Source organism: Haemaphysalis longicornis, unplaced genomic scaffold (genome assembly GCF_048455015.1).
Source record: "Haemaphysalis longicornis isolate Haplotype H1 unplaced genomic scaffold, Haemaphysalis longicornis Haplotype H1 scaffold_7, whole genome shotgun sequence".
NCBI classification, from domain to species: domain Eukaryota; kingdom Metazoa; phylum Arthropoda; class Arachnida; order Ixodida; family Ixodidae; genus Haemaphysalis; species Haemaphysalis longicornis.
The window spans coordinates 69,915,946-69,936,808 of NW_027526422.1; the positions used below are offsets into that span (position 1 = coordinate 69,915,946).

Genomic DNA, 20,863 nt, shown 5'->3' on the forward strand with positions numbered 1-20,863 from the left:
CCAACCGAAGCCGCATTTCGCGGCCGCCAGCAGGCGCCACCCGTCGCGCACGTGCGCTTCGTGACGTCACGGTGTTTGCATACAGGGAGAGGTCCATTACATTGAGATGTGTGGTGCCATAGGCGTGGAGTTTTCATTTTCCCCTAGGGGGCAGGGATATGGCGAGCTTATCCGTGTGTGTCTGTGTTCGTGTGAGTGCCCACGTATAATAAAAATACGCGCGTGGAAACACGTAGTTTTCCAAAGTGCCGGCCGGGGTCTGGTCTCGTAATTAAAGATTAATTCAACACACTATGAATAAAATTTAATTTCAGCGCATAAAGTGCCGACCCCACCTAAGAATTTATGAATATGAGGCATGGCGTCGCGGGTGGCCTCCAGGTTTACTTCGACCACTTTGATATATTTATCGTGCACTCCATTTACGGCACACAATCGAATGTGTGCTGCTCATATGGTGTGCCACGGCTGGTCCGGGCTCACTTGATGACCGCCGGCGTCCGTCGCAGGGATCTTATTGTGGTTTGCAAGTTCATGTCAGAATGAAAAAAAATTATTAGTGTCCTTCCACTCTTTGAAGAATGATAACGGCGCTACCGCCGTTGTCAGGTGCTTGCGCAACTCGTGAAAGAGTTCGGTGGTGGCGATCGGACAGCAACAGTTGTGCAAGACGGTGGCGAGAAGGAGCCCCGGAGCGGCGTCGAGTAAATCGGCTTCACCGGAATAAAAACCGGGGGTGGGGGTAGGTGTTCGACATACATTGCAACTTCGCAGTAAAAACACGCAGAGCACCAAGTGGATTCGAAGACATTGAGGAACCGCGGGCTAGGCTCAGTGTGGGGTTGGTTAAAGCCCGCCGTGCGACACATTTCAATAAAGTAAGATCAGTGTGCTCTGAATAACGCGGTCTGCAAATGTAGTACATGTATTTCGAGAAGGGTTTTCATCTGGGTATTCACTTGAAACACAAAAGGCGTGCCGCTGCATTTACTATTTCATCTTGACGCCAGCAGGCTCGAGTAGTTTGTGCTCTGCTCTTCGACGTCTGTATCGCCACCCATGCATTTGTTGAAAAACGTCTCCCGTAGACAGCAAGCAATCCCCATTGCGCAGTTTATATCCAACAGTTACAAGGAATACTGAAGCGGCACGTTTTCTCGAAATTTTTTTCGCACGAAATAACCCGAACCACGGCTTTCCCTCACTGCTCCGGTGATGTGGGGCTAAGCGGCAAGAGAAACGTCTTTTTGGGCCGTGCCTCGTATCTCTTTGTCATCGGGCCAAATCCGCCATTTTTTCGCATGATGTAACGTGGCCGCACTCGTCCGCTCCAGTAAACGGCTTCTAGAAAACAAAGCCGAGCTTCGTGCTGTCATGAATGAATGGATGAGTTTATTGGCAAGAGATTTGAACACGAAGTCCACAGAAGGCGTAATTTCCTTCTCCCAACCCCAACGTGTAACCCCTTCGAGTGGGAGAAAGGTTGACAGTGATAGGGAGGAGAGACAAAGGTGATGGAAGGAAGTGATGGAAGGCGTAACACTGTCAAATACAAAATGGAACCGTCATTATGCAACACCGCACTGCCGAGGAGTGAAAGAGCCTGGCGGCATGTCCTGCCACAGGCGGTTACGAGTCGAGCGTCCACCGTGGCTGTGGAAGTCACCATGTGCATTCGTGTGCCTTGGTGGTGCCGGGCACCTACGGGTGAAATAGGTACAAGCGACTCCTCGGCCTGGCGCTCGGCCCTTGTGTGTGATTACAACGCTGGGGAAGCTGATTCCGCTTGCACAAGAATTCGCAGCAAAAATGCAAATTTTGTTTTCGCCAGTCCTCCCCCCGGCCCCCATGTTTTGCCGGAACACCCTGATAATGATCATGGTCACCCGCAGGCACAGTCCCCGACGCTGGGATCGGCGATAATGATTTCGGGTGCACGCCAATTATCACCATCATTATCGGCGTCATCCCTTCTGAACCTTTCAAGGACGAGAATTTGGCCCAAGTGATTCCCCTCTCGCATATACTGTTGTCTGCTAGGTACGGTTATATAGACCTGGAGTACTATAAACATCGCTCCCTTATTAATTAACCGTGAAATCCCCGCAGCCATACCTTAGCAAAAGAAATCATAGCCCAGCGATTGCAATCGCACATTACGAACTATTCGACCTTGTTTGAAGACAACTCCCGTGAACCGTTCTCGAGATCTTCCATGAAAGCTCTGAAGAAGTGCAGCTTTAATTGGTGGCCCAGTTGGTACGTATTGACAGATAGGAAGCGAAAACTGGACAGCACAGAAGGAAAGACGAGACAACACAACGCTGGACTAGCAAACCAGCGAAAAAAGGACGCAACAACTCAGTTGCTAGTCCAGCGTTGTGTTGTCTCGTCGATCTCTCCTTCCGTGCTGCGTCCTTTTTTCGCTGGTTTCGCACGCGCGAAATTTCTGAAAAGCATTTCATAAGTTCTGCACCACGGCCTGGCGATACTTTCTCAAGTTTAAATTGCCCCCCGTCAACCCCCTTGCGAGCACAGGCGACTTATGGTCGCTTCTTTCAAAAATGGCTGACGATTACGGTGCAAAATTTGAGTGCAATGAGAACTGCCGAATCTTCTCGACAACGGCGCGCACCTCTGAGTCTGTATCCTGGCGCCGGCGGCTCTGAGCCTCTGCTCCATGGAGGCTCTGCTCAGTCAGAACTTCCTTCGTCACGGGAAGTGATCACGTCATCAGCGAATGCACGACGGCGCGCATGCAGGAGTTTACCTCGTAGCGCGACGCCTCCACGGAACACGTCTCGCAAGGCGCCCGCGGCATACCGACCTCCCGCTCACAATTTCGTCATACTCCCCTCCTTCGCTTGTCTGCTAGCTCTATCTTCGGTGTCCTCCTCGTAACATGTATGTTTCAATGTTCGGGAGAAAGGCGGACGCGGCTTCGGCCGAGAGCGCCGTTCACCGCTGCGCCTAACGGCGGTTAGACACGATCAGTGTTCTACTATGAAGGAAAAGTAATTTGTATATTGCCTAATATGCAGCTTCACTTGGAGCGCATTAGCCAAAAGTCTGGGCAACCCCTACTCGAATCTTCAGTTGCCACGTGTCATCTTCTAATACATTATCATCATCATCCACATGACGGTGACTATCATCATCACCAGACATTGTGGCGTGTCACCTCGTGACGTGCCACGCAAACGCTGCGGGGTCCCGAACAGTGCGTTCGTACAAGTGCTGGCGAAAGGATGTCCCGGTCCACGGCCCCAACGGTGCGTGGGATCAGCCTGTGCTCAGCAGGCGACGACGCCGCTCGCGTTCACCTCGTCGCCTGGGTGAACGGACTGCCGGGAACAATTTTAACGAGCTTGGAGACCTCGCCGCCGGGGTCGGCTACTGCGAACTCCTGAACGCGCCGTGTCCAGCTGTTGGCCTTCCGCTGAACAAGGTGAGACGGGATGCCAAGCTCGAGCACCAGCGGGTGACACTGCTGCTGCAGCAGGGACTGGACAAAGCGGACATCGGAGTTTGTGTCTTGTGGTCACTGATCGGGGATCCCAACGATCTCGCGAGGTGGTTCAAGAAGCTCTTCGAAGGGGCATGCGCGGAGGAGGTTGTGGATCAGGGTTATGGTAAAGACGGCGCTGAAGAACGACTTTGTGGTACCCGTCTCTTGACGCAAGCCCGAAGGGACAGCACTAGCTCCCCAGAGCCAGCACCCAGGCACGTCACGACGCTTCAGTCTAGAGCCTACGACGAAGTGGAGAAAATCAAACTTGTGTATAAGATGCGACCAATGAGCGTGCACAAGGGATACCCAACCCTGCTTTCCGTGCCGTCGCAGCAAGACAAAGCGCTGAGGCACGGCCGCTCGATGGAAACTAGGTCGTGGCTGAGGGGAGCGTCGCCGAGATTTTTGAATTGTGGTGTCTCCACAAGTTACGGGGACCGCACGCCTGAGAAATCCTGCACGAAATCCGATAAGTCGAAAGAGTGCCTTTTTTTTTGGCGTTATTAATAAAAAAAGTTTCGTCAATATGACGGTAACTAGTCTTATGCGCTTCCTGCATGTGCATGTGTGCCCTACAAACAGCAAATTTATCGAAATGCGTGTTTCCAGATGTAGAGAGAGAGAGAGAGAGAGAGAGAGAGAGAGAGAGAGAGAGAGAGAGAGAGAGAGAGAGAGAGAGAGAGAGAGAGAGAGAGAGAGAGAGAGAGAGGGGAGAGAGGAGGAGCAGGAATTTTAGAACAAGATGATGTGTTCAGCGTCATACAAGAGGCGGCGAGTTCGAACCGCGTCCAGAGATCTTTGCACCAGGGCTTGCTGTCGCTCTGCTCGGCCTCCCACTGCTCAGGTTTTGGCTTACGGGATGGAGGGAGAGAAATATTTATGGAGCATATTTATGCTTTCACTACGCGGTTCTTAGTCCGGAATACCGGTGTCTCAGCACGTTCTACACCGTCAGCGGCCTCGTAGGCGATCATATGCGCTGCCACGGTTTTAACAACTGGATTTAATAGGAAAATTTACGGTGCTCATGACTGCTTTTTTGGGGGAGAATATTGTATAAACGCATGCTAAAGATTATTAGCGCAGTAACCGTGCAAATTTTATAGTTTATATCACGCCCACCTCGTAAAATCGCATTGATCGTCTCCTTGTGTTCTGTTTCTCCTGTCTGCATGGTACCATGAACAAACAAATAGGATGCCTCAAAACAAACAAATAGGTTGCCTCAATGCACGAGCGTCTCCGCCCTACGGCATCTAGGCACCCTACCAATGAAAACGTTGCCGTCAACAGGCGTTGCTAGGCGACGCCTCCCGGCGGAACGTTTCGAGCGCGTTGTCTGCTGCCGTTCTTTACTCCCCCGTTGTTGTTCTACCCGGCACTGGGACTATTTTTTTAGCTTTATTACCATTTATGTCACATAAAGCTTAGAAACACTGGTTGAACCCTAGCCAAATTTAAGGCTAGTGCAAGGTCCAATGAGAACATGCAGTAATGTACAGAACGGTAAACAGGCAGTACATTGTAATCATTCTAATTTCTAAAAAAGCTGGGTCGGTAACCATGCAGGAACAGCGGCATGATGTGTGCGCCGAAGGAGAGTGCAGCATATCTGCCCAGAATTACTATGCACAGGGGGCCGCTATGTGGTTGTGAGAATATTCGAAACCTTCGAACATCGAAGCGAATAACGCAGTATTCTGTTCCGCCTTGCACAAAAGAGCGACGTTTGAAAATTTCCGAGTAAATCATAGAGGTTCGATTATATCATGTCTCTGCCAGCTCTGCTGCCCGCGACTGGCTTCCCCTCACTGCTCCGGTGATGTGCGGCTAAGCGGCCTTTCGGGCAACGTCTCGTACCTCCTTGTCATCAGTCCAACTGCGCCACTGCGCTTCTCTTTTCGCATGCTTACAGTGAACTAGAAGTGTAGCCTGCTGGTTACGTGGCCGCGCTCATCTGCCCAGTCAACTCCCTCTAGATAAGAAAGCCGAGATGAATGAATTTATTGACAGGATATTTGAAAGGGAAGTCCACCAGCAGGCGTAACTTGTCACACCTAGGGGTGCACGCCGGAACGCCTGCTGATGATAAAGAGGAGAGGACAAGGTACATTTACAGTGTAGCATCTTCAAATACAAACAAAACAAAACAAAAAACCCCAACACTAATGAATAAGGATCCAAGAAGGTGCCATTGACCAGTCGCGGGTTTACTGATCGAATGATGCGAAAATTGGTCACATTTATTTTTTAAAAGGGGAAAACTGTACTATTAAGAAAAACAATGTATATATCTAGCTTCACACTCCTATGGACACTGAGATAAAACACTCTTGACAGCTGGCGTTGATAGCTACCTGGGTATGCAAAAAAATAAAAAAAGGGGGGGGGGGGGAGAAAAAAATACTCGCCTCAGCGTCCATCAACAGAGGCGGTTGTGCGAAAACCTAACTGTTGGCTCAGTCGACCTTTTTCATCACAAGTGCAGTGCCCCTCTTACCCCAGCTGTCGTCTGTCAGGTAGAGCTGAAAGAAAACATGCCCTCACATTTCTGGTGCCGACTGCTACAACAATCGTTGGAGCGGTTCAGCCTCATCTCGGTGCTCGTCTTTCCAAGCTGTTGAAGTGTAACAGCGCAAGAAGCGATGAGGGACAGAGAAGAAATTCGAAAGACGGACACTATCTTCTGAATTTCTTCTGTGTCCCTTGCCGTTTATTGCAACGTTACTCTTCAACATGAATACCCACCTACTCACCCAACTTTCCTTTTTTTTCCAAGCTGTGTTTACATTGCGGCCGCATTAACATCATGCAAACAGCAGGAATCAAAAGAGCAAAGTCACCAAGCCAGCAACCATGGACAGGCCCCCCTCTGCTGTGCTAGACCGCTGCAATGCGCTTTTGTTGCAGCCATGTAAACGCGGATCATTTGCACATTCATTGGAGCGAAAGCACCTGCATTACATAATGTGTAAACAATTGCGAAATACTGATTATGCACTGCAGCTACTGCTCCTTCAAGGATGTCATTAGCTATGTTTTGTATAAGGGGCGAGAGGAGATGACAGATACACATGTATTGTGCAGTCTTATAATGGCAGAAAGGAAAGCACTTTCGTTCTCACATAGATCGCAAATTTTTTTAAATTTTTGTCCGCTATTGCGCCATGCAATAGCGGAGCGCCACACAACAGCGGAGTGCCACGCAATAGCCAAGGGCTTTGGATTAATTTCAGCCACCTAGGTATCTTCACAAAAATTTTGAGACTCCCACCTTTTCATTTTCCACCTCATTAAAGAAAAAGCTGCTGCATCCGACAACTGGCGTCCATGGCATTTTGCCTAGCCAGTCACCCCAGCTTTGGCAACTAACGCATATCATAAACGAGTCCACATTTATTTACAATAACATTTTTACAAAAGAATCTGCTGGTCATGTCAAGTCACACATTCTGAGCAGTGGTCACACATTGCTGGTTGGCTGACCAGGCAGCAGGCACAAACATCCAAAATTACGCAAAGACAATGATGAAATGTCCAAACGATGAGCAACATTTACTATATACAGCACAGTTTTTGCCTAGAAAACAAAAATATTATAAAACATGATGTATGCTTCAATATACAGCATTAAAATGCAATGGATTTTCAATCAACTCAACAAATAAATAAATAAATAAAAGTGGAGGCATGGTGCTTAACAAGTACTCAGTTTTCTTCCAGCTTTTGTAGTGCTGTAAAGCAAACCCCATTTCTGAATGTCAGAATTCAGTTTGCAGTTAATTCGCAGTATTGCATAAAGAATCTGCCATCCTGTAAGATGAATAGTAATTTTGTGTCTTTGTACAGTTTCTAAATGTATGTAATTTAATGTATCTACCAGTTGTTGCAGCGTCGCCATCCCACCACTGACAACCCGTTGCTGCATACGGGAAGGCGTACCCGAGCCGAGCTCCGTCGCCTCTGCCATGCCTGTGGTAGCGTGGTGAAGTGAGCGGCCAGCCAATGTTGCTGCCTCAAAGAAGCCCAGAAGTCGAAGGCAAACCTAACTTGTTTACTTCATGGCGAGAGATGAGCCGCAGTCAAAGAACAATGCCCCTACGGGCAAGCTTACAGTACAGGACACGAGCATGTAAAATCATGTACTTTCCGTGTATTTCGGTCCAAGAGCTTCCAGGTTGGTTTGACACCCCATTCACCTTATTAAAATCCGTTACAAGCCTCCATGATTGCATGAATACAAATTCTGTTCACAAATGGGACACTTAAGGAACCACCTGGTGTGTGTTGTACGGCTTCCTCAATCAATGACGCTGCAGAAGGGAAAAAAAGAAAAAAGAAAAGAAAAAGAAAAGGCAGTCTTCCGTACTAAGCACATGGACAAGAGAGCCGAGAATTCCCATACTATTTCAATTATGGGAACACCATGTGGAATGTATACACACCAATCCTTGAGGAGACAAAACTTAAAGGGGTACTGACGCTAATTTTTGTGTTCATATTATTACACAGTTCGTTTCCTCTACCAAACAGAATACACTGGCTGAAATATGAGCAGCCTGCGACGTGTGGAACATACTTCAATTTGATATCTATCTTGCAGATGGAACAGCACATGGAGAGGCGCGCAGCAACTGGACACCGGCGTGACATCACTCCTGGTAGGGAAAAGAAGTGACGTAGCTGTGTGCCTCCATCACTTGTGTTAGAAACTCGCGACGTCACTTCACACGCGTGACCCGGCGAGCGGAGCCTGGGCACTGGCGCGTTCTTGAAGTGATGCGCATGGCCACAGATACAGGCATGACAGCTGCCCAGAAAGGCACTCTTGCCAAAAATAAAGTTCCGCACGCGGGAAAGGAGTCCATAATAAAGCCTGGAATCGCAACAGAAGCCGCCATCAGGACTTTTCTTGAAAGCGGTAATCAAATTTCCGTTCGACTGCTAGGCTTAGCGCCTTCAGGCAGCTCAGCCGCTCAGCTCCGGTGGTGGGGCAGTCAAAACAACGCCTCCACGAGCCTTTGCAGTGTTCTGACGTCCGCACAAAGTGGTGAGGTCATGCTGAGATACTGTCATGCGCGCCCTCCATGCTGGAAGCGTGGGAAACCAAAACAGACGATTTTCAGGCTGTTCAACGTAATTAATTATTACCCGCACAAGTATTTAAAGTGCTGTATCGGGTTCGCCAGGCCATTAGGCATTGATGAGATGAATCAAAAAGGAACAAAACTTTGGTGTAAGGTGGGGGTTTTACATGTCGAAGCTACACGTAGAATAGTGCATTGCAGTGAAGTTAATTTAAAACACCTGGGGCCTTTCATTTTTCACTTCCGTGGCAAAGACAGCTGCTGGGGCTAGGAATCGAACCTGCATCCCTGTGGTCCATCTCGGAATGCCTTGGCCATGAGTCACAGTGGCTAGAAAACGCTTGCCAGTCTTGTAAAATGATGACTAGATGCACTGGAGAAGCACTTGCACCCCAAGTGTCCGCCACTTGAGAGACCTTCGTAGTGGACCTTCCAAAGAGCTGCACCTTAGGTGCTTCGCAAGTGAGTTGGCCACAGCAGCCAGCTGCTTAACACGTCGCTTCGGTCAAGTAGTAGTTGCCAAATGCCTGGACTGCAGTTCTTCCCAAAGCCTGCATGCAGTTCAGAGAAGAAGGTGCCAAAAATGACAAAGCCACAAAGTTGGCAGCTATCAGCCAGTCTCTATAGTTCTTGCCTTCTTGAAAAACATATCAAAACTTAATTTTTCGCAAATAAATTCCTTCTTCAATACAGAGGCACTACTGTCAAAATGCTAGCATGGTGACCGCTTGAAAAAATTGACTGAAACTGGATTCTTAGCTTTTACAAAAAGGAAGCTTGAGCTAGGGATCTCTATGCAGACTGTATCAAGGCTTTTGGTTATTTAAACCCTGAATTACTCCCAGAAAGGCTTGACAACTATGGGGTGCGTGCAGTAGCTTACACCGTAGCAAAATGTTAACCGAGTAACAGATGAGTTGCAATTGGAAATTACCTGTCACATTAGTAGATAATTTCGTCTGGTGTGCCCAAAGGGACCGTCTTGGGACCACTTCCTTTTAACACGCACATTCTCGATATTTGTCAAATTGATGAAAATATGAATCTTTTTCTTTACACGGATGACACTAGCTTGTCTGTACTGAGCAGTAAACCACAAAAGACAGTAATTAATGCAGGGCTAACTTCAGGCTAGGAAAACTTCAAAATGGGTCAAAATTTAACAGGCTAAAAATAACCGCTTGCAAATGTAAAGCCTAATGTTCCTTCGCACCGAAAGCAACCGAATGCACATTTAAGCTCAACTAAGAGACACATCAATTGAATAGTTAATAAACACAAAGTTCTTGGTACCACCATCTGATCTGATATGTTTCGGCAGTTTCTCATCAAACCACTGACAAAGTTTCCATCAGGTATGGGTGCTTATCACAAAGTCGTCTCCTTATGCTCAAGAAAGCAAAACAACAGGTTCATCACGCACTAAAAGCTACTGCACGCTTGTCTGGACTACCACTACATTAGAAAATATAAATACAATTCATCCTTTAGTGAAAACTTCGATTCGCTGCAATGGAAACTACTTACATGCAGCAGCATGCTTCTTCCTTATATACAAAGCAATAAGTGTAAAAACTTGTACGGTTTTCAATGTCTCATTCTTGGTTACTTATTAATAAGTACCAGCATTTTATCAAATCATTTTCACAACTAACTACAAAAGGAGGATTCATGCAGCTATGACTTAAGGCTTATTCCCCACTACCAGGCTAACTATTGCTAACACACCATTTGCCTTCTCTGCTCAACATGTTGAAAGGTTGGAATAGTAATGAAAACAAACTTTCTCCACACCAGGTACAGGAGTGCTTTTTAACTTGTCGACAGCACTTTTTTGGTTGTTCTTATTTTTTCCCCTCATGTGAATGCGGCTTCATTTATGTTAGTTTTCACTGCACGATTCTGCCAAAACGTCGTCATTTTCTATATTTTCAAGAACGCTGCTACACACCCCTTTAATACATTTAATACTCTTGTGTTGAGCTCATTTCTTTTATACCCGTGCCCACCTCTGTTAGCTAAGGTACGAAAAGATGACCTGTATTAGGTCCCACACTTTATTCTGAAATATTTCTTATGCCCGGCATATTTCTGAAGCTCTGCTGTATTGCACACATCCCCATACCCTGTCTTGTGTGACAGAACGCCTTCTTGCCTGGATTGCCTCAACAGACAACTTGGAAATGAACTTTGTATTCTATTCTTTTCGGTCGTGACTACTACTGCAGGCACTTCACCTGAGAGCAATGTCAGCCGCTTCAGGCCGTGAGCGGCGGACTGCAGACGTCCCTGCGGCTGCACCTTTCCTGCGCGTCAAACCTGAAATGTCAGATAAAGAAACCTAACTCACGGGGAAGCAATGCAGGGCAGAATTGGGGGCAAACAAGGGTCACCAAAAAATGTGCCAGAAAAAAACCTCCTTTGCCATAACTGGCACTTGCCAATATGGAACCACGGGTCACCTAACACGGAAGGGTGGGAGAAAAAAAAAGAAAGATTCCACTATACCTAAAACAATCGAAGCTAGAGCTTCCGGGAATGACTACAACCATAATATATTGCCCCCAAATATACAGTGCGGAAGATGGAATTGAACTTGAACCCCTTGTATCACAAAGCAAATAAGTTATGCCTGCACCATCATACTGCACATCTTGAACAATGCACACCTGGCCTTAATGGGGCCCTGAAGAACACATACACTTCTTTTATTCAATAGATTTTGTATCTTATAATGCCCTTAGCATATGCCCGGCAGCAAGTAATGCTTTACGCACTGAGAAATTTCACAAAGAAAAAATTTCAGCTCTCCCACCGCACCACACGTTTCATGACACCAGAACGGTGTAATTCAGGGAGGTAGCTAAAGCAGGTGGTTACCATATTGACTTCATGTAGCATCCAAATGTTGCAATCTAACAGGAATCAGCACTGAGGCTGCCACTATTTAAAAATACTAGCAATTTCTAGCACACCCGTAGTCACGAAGTGTCTGGCTCCGAACAACACAGCTCTTGCCCAGAAGCTTAGGCTTGAATTTGACGATTAATGCTTAGTTGAACTATCCATGCTGCTAAGAGCACGAGCGACCATAGTTTCAGCACATCACAGTGCACCGGAAAACGACAAGCCCACTACAGGCAAACGCTAATGCATTGGTACCATGCAAGCAGATATGCATTGCGGCCTTGTTAGAGACGTCACGGTGAGTAAAAATGAACTGGCAAGTTTTTGAGTGCGTATAGCTTCCTCAAACTCAACAGCTGCAGATTCAGTTGCAGCTGTTAGTTGCAAGCGGTAATATAAACGGCACCACTGTACAGCCTAGCCCTACACTTGGGAAACTGCTGCACCCAGTTTGACACGCTAGCAGAACGATGAATTAACGTACCTGATAGGGCGGTGGGGCAGTGAAAACACATCCTCAAAATGCATTTACAGGTTAAGGGAGTACTGACATGAAATTTTCGTGTTACGTTTTTTTTCACTGCTATGGGTGCCCAGTAATCATAGAATGGCACATTAGACGGTCGATCGCAGCGTAAACAATCGCTTACGGTGTCGTTCATTCGTGTCAGTTTCGGTTTCGCAAAACGAACACCGAGTGGCCGCTACGACAGGAGGTCGCCCGTGACGTCACCATTCTTACCACACAGCTGACGGTCTAAACAAGCGTGCGAGCAAGCACACGCGTGCGCCCAGACCGGCTGAGGCCTTCAGCATCCCTGTGCACCCGAGCAGCACGACATCAGTCCCAAAACCATAACGTGTACACACGGCGTAGAAGCGCGCGCCAACCGCAGCCAGAGCGTCGGTTACATCACGGGAGCCCTGATGTCGGCAGTTTATGGCTAGTAGCAGATGATGTCATGCTGGCCCGCTCTGGGCTTTCTCATGCGGGCAGAGATTAAAATGGATTTTAAAAAATTGGCAGTGGCTTAGCTCGGCTATGCCAGGATATACGTAGCGTGAGCTAAGGTTCAGCTGGTTATTCTTAGCTTTACTGGTTGTCTAGGATTAGAATGATTTATAACGCTTACTGCTGCTTCAATGACACAAACACGGTATACGCATTATGGGACACATGTATATTTATCAAGCGGCTCCGGCGCAGCGTCACCAATTGCCCCAGGGCTAAGCTGGTTCCACAGGTGCATGCCGGTGTTGCTGCAACGCACGAGCCATTGGTTCCACACACGGCCACCCCTCGCATGATCACCAAGTGGACCGGGCCGCCACGTGCGGAACGGAGGTCGGCGAAGACGCTGGGCGCGTGGGGTGTGTGAGAGACGCTGGGCAGCGAGCAACGTTCTGTGCACCGTGTGACATCACTGCTCTTTGCGCATGCGCAGCACGGCTCTCCAGGAGCCACGCGAAACTGCTCAACCTCTGCCAGTGTAGCTCACGCTGCAGAATATGTTATACTGAACAGCTACTGTTGAAACTTGCTGGGAGACATCTCCTGATAAAAAGGAAGCATTTTACATAGCTACCTCAGCTTTGAAGTTTCGTGTCACTCCTTTAACATTGGCCTTGCTAGGTGGCGCAGCGATGCCTCTCGTCATAAACGCCCTAAAAAAACCTGAGCTGCCACTCCATGCTGCATTTACTCCTGATAAGGCCTGTAATGTCATTTCGTGGTAATCATTTTGGGAAGCATTCGGTATTACTCGAAAAACAAGTTCTCGTGAGTGAGTGTAGTTTATGCCACCTGGTCAGTGTCATGTCAGACACGCCGACTGCCCGAGTGCTCTACTCTGGACGGAACATATAACTAACTCTATGCATAAACAGGTTGCTGCTTGGCATGATCTGTGATTAATGCATGAACATTCCAAGCAAGGTCGCAAGCGAGCTAGACCATTGACCCCAAGGACCTATGCGTCCAAAAAGTGTCTGCACAATGGTTTCTCAGTGTCAGCTGCTGGTAGTTTTGTATGTGGTGCAGCTGCGCACGTTTACATGTTTGTGCAAAACTTCTCCTGTTTATTCCACCATTCTTGTTGCCATAAAAATAACAAACCAAGTTTCAAGCACAAATAGTTCGTTTTACAAGCTTGGAATAGCAACGAAAAATTTGACATCCATTTCATATACAGCCGTATGGCTACAAAGGAAAGCTGTACAGCTTTCTCAGAAACTCCGCAGTTAAAGAATATTTCCTTCACAAAAACTTACTCCACCTTCGGGATTTCCCCTAAATCTGGTTGATTAACACCTGTCCATCACTTTGAGTTGTTGGTCAATGCTCTCGTGCTACAAACAACTAGCCTCCTAGTTAGCTCAGTTGGTAGAGCGACTGCCTTAGATAGGCAGTGGTCCTGGGTTCGAATCCTGGACCAGGATGAATTTTTCTTCAACTTCGAAGTTTCTGAGATAGCTGTACAGCTTTCCCTTGTAGCTGTACGGTTGCATTTGAGGTGGATGCCAAATTTTCCTTTGCAGAAACTCACTCCACCTAGGGGAGTTCCCCTAAATGCGGTCAATTAAGCTTGCAATAGCTGTGCAGTTTGCATTCGATTTTCTGGGCCTCACCCAACTGCACGAGCGTGCTGTATTGTGTCGTAATTCTAGTGCGAAAAGTTGGTGAGCCACCCGCTTGTTTTGCTTTCCTCATTATATAATAGCTTATTTAGGTGAAGTTTGCATTGAATGTAGTATGAGTATCATTCTAACAAGCCAATCTTTTGATTTAAAGTTAGATTTAAACTTGTAGTATTTTGTCTTCATGGCACTTTTACTACTCCTTTCAAAAGTTCGGGACAAGCTGTTAAGAAAGAAATGGGCACAAAATTAAAACTTCGTTACATACAAAAACAAATCTGATATTTAGATCACTATGCTTGAACACGTGCCGTCATACTCTCATCTCAGCAGATCAAACGACAGAAATTTCACCCAGAAAACAAAAAACACAGCCCCTACTTTTGCAAATTATTCTGTAGCGACAGGTTGTTTTTCAGCCACATTTCTGCCTCGCAGCCGTGAACTTTATTCACGCACATCAATTGAAAAAAAGAAAAAAAAAAAAGAAAAACAGCTACGTTCTTGAAAATAAACAGTTACTCACCTGCAGGTATCTTCCTTCCGTGTTGCGTCTGCACTCCTACGCTTCTTGATCTCGGCTTAAAGTCTGCCTGGGAAGACTTGAACACCACTGGCACCCCGCACTGTGTGAGTGAATTGCCTTTCCCAGCCGAAAACGACGACCCAGTTTTACTGCTCGCATACTTGGCAGCAGATGAAGGTTCCAACAGCCCTGCAACTGTCGGCAAGAAAAAGGGAACAGAACTCCATTAATGGGACACGAAGGCAAAAGACAAGTTGCTCTAGATAGATAGATTAGTTCACTGGGAACATGAATTTACAACTCTCACGCGCAGTTTCTAAAGTAAGGTAGAAAATAGCGCAAACATGAAGACCAGTGTCGCGCCCCCACTGGCCATACCTAAAGTGACCATATTCCTTGTACCATAAAGTGAGAAGGCGGGGAGGGGGGGTGTAAGAAATAACGTGGCAGATAGCTTAAATTACAAATTGTACTTTGTATTACTACAACTTCACCATGCAGCCTTCCCGGTCCTCCAGGTTTTTCCGTGGCCAGTAACTGATACTTTTTTGTTTGAATGAATTGCCCTCAACAGTTCTTCCTTATGTGTCGCACGTCATGTGCAGATTCACCTTCGTTGCTTTGAGTGTGGTCAAATAAAGGTGCGTCTTCTCTACAGTCCACATCTTATTCATCAAGTCAAACACCATTTCCACTGGCGCGTTTGTGCCTCACAAGCACATGGCTTACTCGGCGATTGTCTTGATATTGTCGCAGAGCTCGAAGTACTGAAGCGCTTCTCTCACCGTCCCTCAAAAGCAAAAGGGTGTGCTGAACAGCTTGTTGGTACACTGTAACTTCAAGAAAACAGCTGAGACTTTGGGACTAAAGAAGGAACACACAACACAGGTGTTATGTTGTGTTTCTTGCTTAGTCCCGTCATCTGCGCTGTGAAGTTCCGCAAACGGTTCCTTTGGGCTCTTCGATTCTTCCAGCTTTTCTGCCGTGACACAGGGCTTGATACCTGTCTTCATACTTTCGGCCGAAGGCGGGACAAAACACCACCCACAAGCAGGCTGCCGAGACAGCGGGACCATATCCGCAAAACCGGGACATGTCCCGCCTAAATCGGGACGACTGGCCACTTTGGCTGTACCACACAACTTAAACTGGAAGTGGTTAAAAATGCATGATAATATTTTATAAAAACTTTAATGGAGGTTTCTGTAGTTCATGTTTGAACATTGAAGAACAAAAAGAAATTTGCTAGAGCCCAGCCAATGGATCCCACAGTGATCCCCAAAGCCAACAAGCTAATTTGGGTTCCAGCGCAATACCTAATGCAGTACCCTGCCAGGTAATTGTGCGGCCCTTGTACAGTACTGTGAGCATAGCCACTTGCACAATGACCCGTCTGTGTGCGTCCGCCGCGTTAAAAAACACGGGATCGCTTATTTTGGCTAAAGTCAGTATTTTCAAGAGTGCACAACGTCTGGCGTACGCAACGTCTCCTCTGGCTGCCATCCACTCAGTCGGTAATGATACTGTGCGAGATGGCGTAGTCGGTAATAGCAGTCGGTAATGACACTATGCGGGGAGGAAGGGGGGCCCGGGCGAGCAGTTGGTTCAACGCAAACCTTCATCATCATCATCAGCCCACTAGGTCCACTGCAGGATGAAGGCTTCTTCCATCAACCTCCAATTGCTCCTGCCTTGTGCCGCTCAAATCCATTCTTTGCCCCTGAAATTCCTTATTTCATCCCTCCATCGAGCAATCCACCTTCCCCTTCTTCTAGACCTGTCTCTCAGTTGTGTCAACTGTGCCACCCTCGTAGTTCACCGGTTGTCATTTTGCCTAATTACTCGCTGTGGTGGCTCAGTGGCTAAGGCGTTGTGCTGCTGAGCACGAGGTCGCGGGTTTGATTCCTGGCCGCCGCGGCTGCTTTTCTGATGGAGGCAAAAGGCAAAAACGCCCGTGTGTACGAGATTTCAGTGCACATTAAAGATACCCAGGCGGTCAAAATCAATCCGGGGCCCTCCACTACGGCGTGCCTCATCGCCTGCATTGCGTCGGTGCGTTAAACCCCTACAATCAATCAATCTTGCCTAATTACGTGCCCAACCCAAGCCAATTTTTTTTTTATTCGAATTATGATATCTTCTACTCTAGTTTGTTCTGTGATCCAAGAAGCTTGTTTCCTCTCCCTCAACGTACGTTACTCCTACCATTCTTTCCATGGCCCACTGAGCCGATCTAAGTTTGCCTTCAAGTTGTTTAGTGAGGTGCCACATTTCCACTCCATATGTCATCAACGGAAGGATGCATTAGTCATATATTATCTTTTTCAGTTTGCTTCTCATTATTCGGGAGTGTTTGCAGACTGCAAACCCACCCCATACCAGTTCTGCGCCGGATTTCTTTCTTGTGGTTGGGATCAGTACAGACGACCTGACCAAGGTAATTATAATTTTTTACTTGCTCTAGCGTTCCGTTACAGATGCTTTTCTCCAATAAAACGTCAATACTGATCATTTAATGGTCTTATGAAGAAACCTTTCACTTAAAGGCGCGGTGCAGTAAAGGACGCAGATTTACAGAAAATCATGACTGATTTGACGGAAACTGACAAAACCGCTTCGTACACGGTAGCATTGTATTTGGTTGCTTCTATTCCGCTATACACCACCGCTGCTTCGCTTGCTTCTGGTCTATCGCGGTGCAAACAGCAGCCAATAGCGGCCGTTGTTTTCGTCATCGAATTGTTGCGAGGGAAATGAGGCGAAGAAATGCACTGTTTACTTAGCGATTTCTCAGCAATTAAAGCATCTTTTGGCACCGAATCAACGCTAAAATGGCTGGGAATTAAGCTAGGTCAAACTTTCCTTTCATGCCACCCTTGCTAGTTGCCTTCAGTGTGTCTAGTAAACTAAAATTATCGCATCCAGTGTTCCGCATGTGAATTGTGTTGTCTAAAAAATCTGCTCGTCAGTAATCATGCATGCAAGCACCCCCCCCCCCCCTCCTCCCCCCCCCAAAAAAAGGGGAAAAAAAAAAAAAAAAAGAAACGCACGCTCGTACGCACGCAGACGCACACAGCACACAAGGAACCGCTGCAGAACACAAACTGTGAACTATTTCGTCCCTGAGGTCCGACAACAGCGCTCGTTCAAGGCTTGCGCTGCGAGATAGTTCGCCAGCTTACCGCAGTGATTTGGACGATACTGCATAGCATTGAAGCGACGCTTGAGACGCTTGGCTTCACGATCCGCTTCTGCCTCACGCTTCCGAATGGCTTCGTTCTGTCTCCTAGCGCGTTGCGCTGCTGCTCGTTGGGCCCGCCGTGCGCTCGGCGAAATGACAGCGACGGTAGATTTCACCGCCAGCCTCTTCGCCCGCTTCGCTGCATTCTTCCGCTGTCTTATTTCGTCCGGGGTGAACAGGCGTGGACGGCCACCTTTCGCAAATACCGGGATTGCGGCCGCCGATCCGGACTCCATAGGGGTACAGGCATAAGGAAACGAACGCCTGGGAAACTTTTCTTTCGGCCTTGCTTTTCTATCGTGGTGCAGAGAGGAGCATCCATATTTAGTAAGGCACTCTACGTAACGACGTAGCTAGCTGCCGTGCCTGCGGCGCCCGACAGTAGCGTTGGCGCTACGATCGACGGTAGGACAGCGAGACGGGCAGCGGGACAGCGGGGTACGGATTCTTTCTTCATTAAAATTTTTACATTCCCGTTTTGTGAGGCGCCCTGAAGCCAAACTAATTGTAAACTCATCTCCAACACTACGTGAGGACACGACCACAAATAAACTCCTCTGCAATCTGGACGACTTGGCGCTTGAGCATCTCCTGACCACTGGGGCCACGGCACGCTCCCACCACGGTAGCGCCATGCCGACATCACACTTAATCCGAAGCCTCAGAAATCAGTCTCAAATAGACAACGCATTAAGCACCATACCGGGCATCCTCGATTTACCAGTCCTGGGTGGTACGCGGGCAGTCCGAGAACTGCGTTCGGACTGGAAGTCCCATAGGAATACACAGGGAAATCGAGCAGCGGATCGCGTCTCCGGTAGTCCGCGGACAAGAACTGATAATCGATGAGGCCCACAACTGACTCCACGTACTGACTCCAGGCTTTAGACCACACCTGTCCACTCAAGTCATTCTACTTCAACTAAAGGAAGACATCATACTTCGTATCCCCCCCGAAATATTAAATACTGCATACTTGCTTTGGAGGAAGAGGGGGAGGAGGAGCAGTACAACTTTTGTTGTTTCGAAAAGTCTTGTGGGTGGAGCCCTCAGTCCAGGGCGCCATTGGAGCAACCCGCTGTCTTTGGCCGTTCAATCAGCTGCAGCTGTCTGCTGGGGCAAGAGCTAGCGAGTTCTCTCTCCCACTACTCTCGAGAGGGGTTTGGGACAGGGTAGATGTGGAGGTTAACGTAACATTCCCATACCATGTGGTAAAGCGTGGCAGGAACGCCGCAGTGTCTGCACAGGGGATCGTAGAGGGTGGGTGTATAGCGTGCAGCCTTGTAGAGTGTGGGTACGTGTTCATCTGGAGTTGACGAAGAGAAGTCTGTTGGGGCCTGGTTAGTTGCTCAGAAACTGGAGTGTATCACATTTGGCCAAGCTGCGGTAATGCTGTGTGATGTCCTTGTACATGAGAAGGGGGCATACTGTCCTTTCCTCTTCTTGCAACGGTGCTCGGCTGACCAAATCTCGAGCGAAGGCATGCGCCACTTTGTTTCCGCAGAGAGAAGAGTGGGCTGGAGTCCAGATTATTCTTATCAGATCAGATTATCCAAGGTGGGCGTTGAAGGATGATGCTGAGAGTAATCTTGGAAATTCTTCCTGCCGCATAAATTCTATATGCCTCTCGGCAGTCGGTGATGGTGGATGCTCGGGTTTGGGCGATTGCGAGGGCAATTGCCGTCTCTTCTGCTTGCAGCGTTGTTGCCTTCTGTAATGTTAAGCTACTGAGGAGGGAGTGGGGTGTGGCAGTTACCGCAGCTTTTACTTCATAACGGGCATAGTTCGCGGCGTCAGTGTGTACCACTTCCTCGGATTTTCCGTGCTGACGTTGAAGAGCTTCTGCCCTAGCCGCTTTTCGTGCTTGATGGTGTTCGGGGTACATGTGGACATCAAAGCAGCCTTCGATAATGTCACTCATGACGCCACCTTACACAGCCTCGCCACCCTCAACCCCGCACGAGCACCTACAACTAGGTTAAACCTTTTCTAACAGGACGCAAGGCAACAGTGGCACTTGGACACCTACGCTCACCTATGTTTCCTGTTATTCCACGTGGTACCCCACAAGCATCTATCATTTCCTCACTCCTTTTTAACATCACTATCAGGGATCTATCTACGCAACTTTCCAGCATACCCGAACTGAAGCATGCTTTTGTATGCAGATGACTTAACTTTATGGACAACTACAGGATCCATCAGAGACCAGCAAGAAGCCCTTCAAGCAGCTCTTCATTTCACACGCAGACACTTACACGAACATGGTATCGCGTGCACACCTGAAATATCGGCCTTTTTACCCTACAACAACACACAAAGGACAGAAGAATCTTTCCAGTACCAGAACCTGAACTCCATATTGAAAACTTTCCTATTCCAACTGCTACCCACATACGCATGCTCGGACTCACAATCCCACAGGACGGACCAGGCTCCCATTTATTACTTAGTTTTATACAAGAATGAAAAAGTAACGACCTTACTTTTTCACAGTAACTGCGACTGTAAAAAGTTGCTTTCCAAACTGTAATTATAGAGAAAGTACTATTTCGGCCACGTGTAACTGTAACACTGTTACTTTTAATGGTAACGTGCCCATGACTGCTCACCATATATTTTTTGGAACTGGAGTTGCAACACATTATGGCCTACTTGTGTGACTGGCTGAGGCGGATGTAATCAAATGCAAATTGAACAGGGATTACAAGCTTGCAAAACAACATATTCGCATTTGAATTGAGTGCATATTCTTTTGATCATAGTAAGAAAGTGGAATAACAAAAGATGTTATGAACGAACACGTAACCATGCAAGCACAATGCACAAAATTACCACCAATTGGCACATTGCAATACCACTGTAGTGGGTGGACTGACATGGCACTGGCAAGTTGGCATAAGTGACACTGCCACTTACTTGAACCTGTTTTTCAAGGCATAAACAAGGTTTCA

The 20,863-nt window shown here is 47.6% G+C and overlaps 1 protein-coding gene and 1 non-coding gene across 2 annotated transcripts; one reads left to right on the forward strand and one right to left on the reverse strand.

The window, feature by feature from the left end:
- Nucleotides 1-6,887: 6,887 nt before the first annotated feature.
- On the reverse strand, nucleotides 6,888-18,234 carry LOC144145884 (uncharacterized). Its single transcript, XM_077677722.1, has 4 exons — nucleotides 17,851-18,234; nucleotides 14,669-14,863; nucleotides 10,836-10,917; nucleotides 6,888-9,149 (listed from the first exon to the last, which is right to left on the reverse strand). Exons 1-4 carry the CDS (start codon nucleotides 18,143-18,145, stop codon nucleotides 9,104-9,106), a joined length of 618 nt encoding a protein of 205 aa, XP_077533848.1. The 5' UTR covers nucleotides 18,146-18,234; the 3' UTR covers nucleotides 6,888-9,103.
- Trnas-aga (transfer RNA serine (anticodon AGA)) lies at nucleotides 13,871-13,944 on the forward strand. Its single transcript has one exon. It is a non-coding gene; the product is annotated as a tRNA-Ser (tRNA).
- Nucleotides 18,235-20,863: the final 2,629 nt, after the last annotated feature.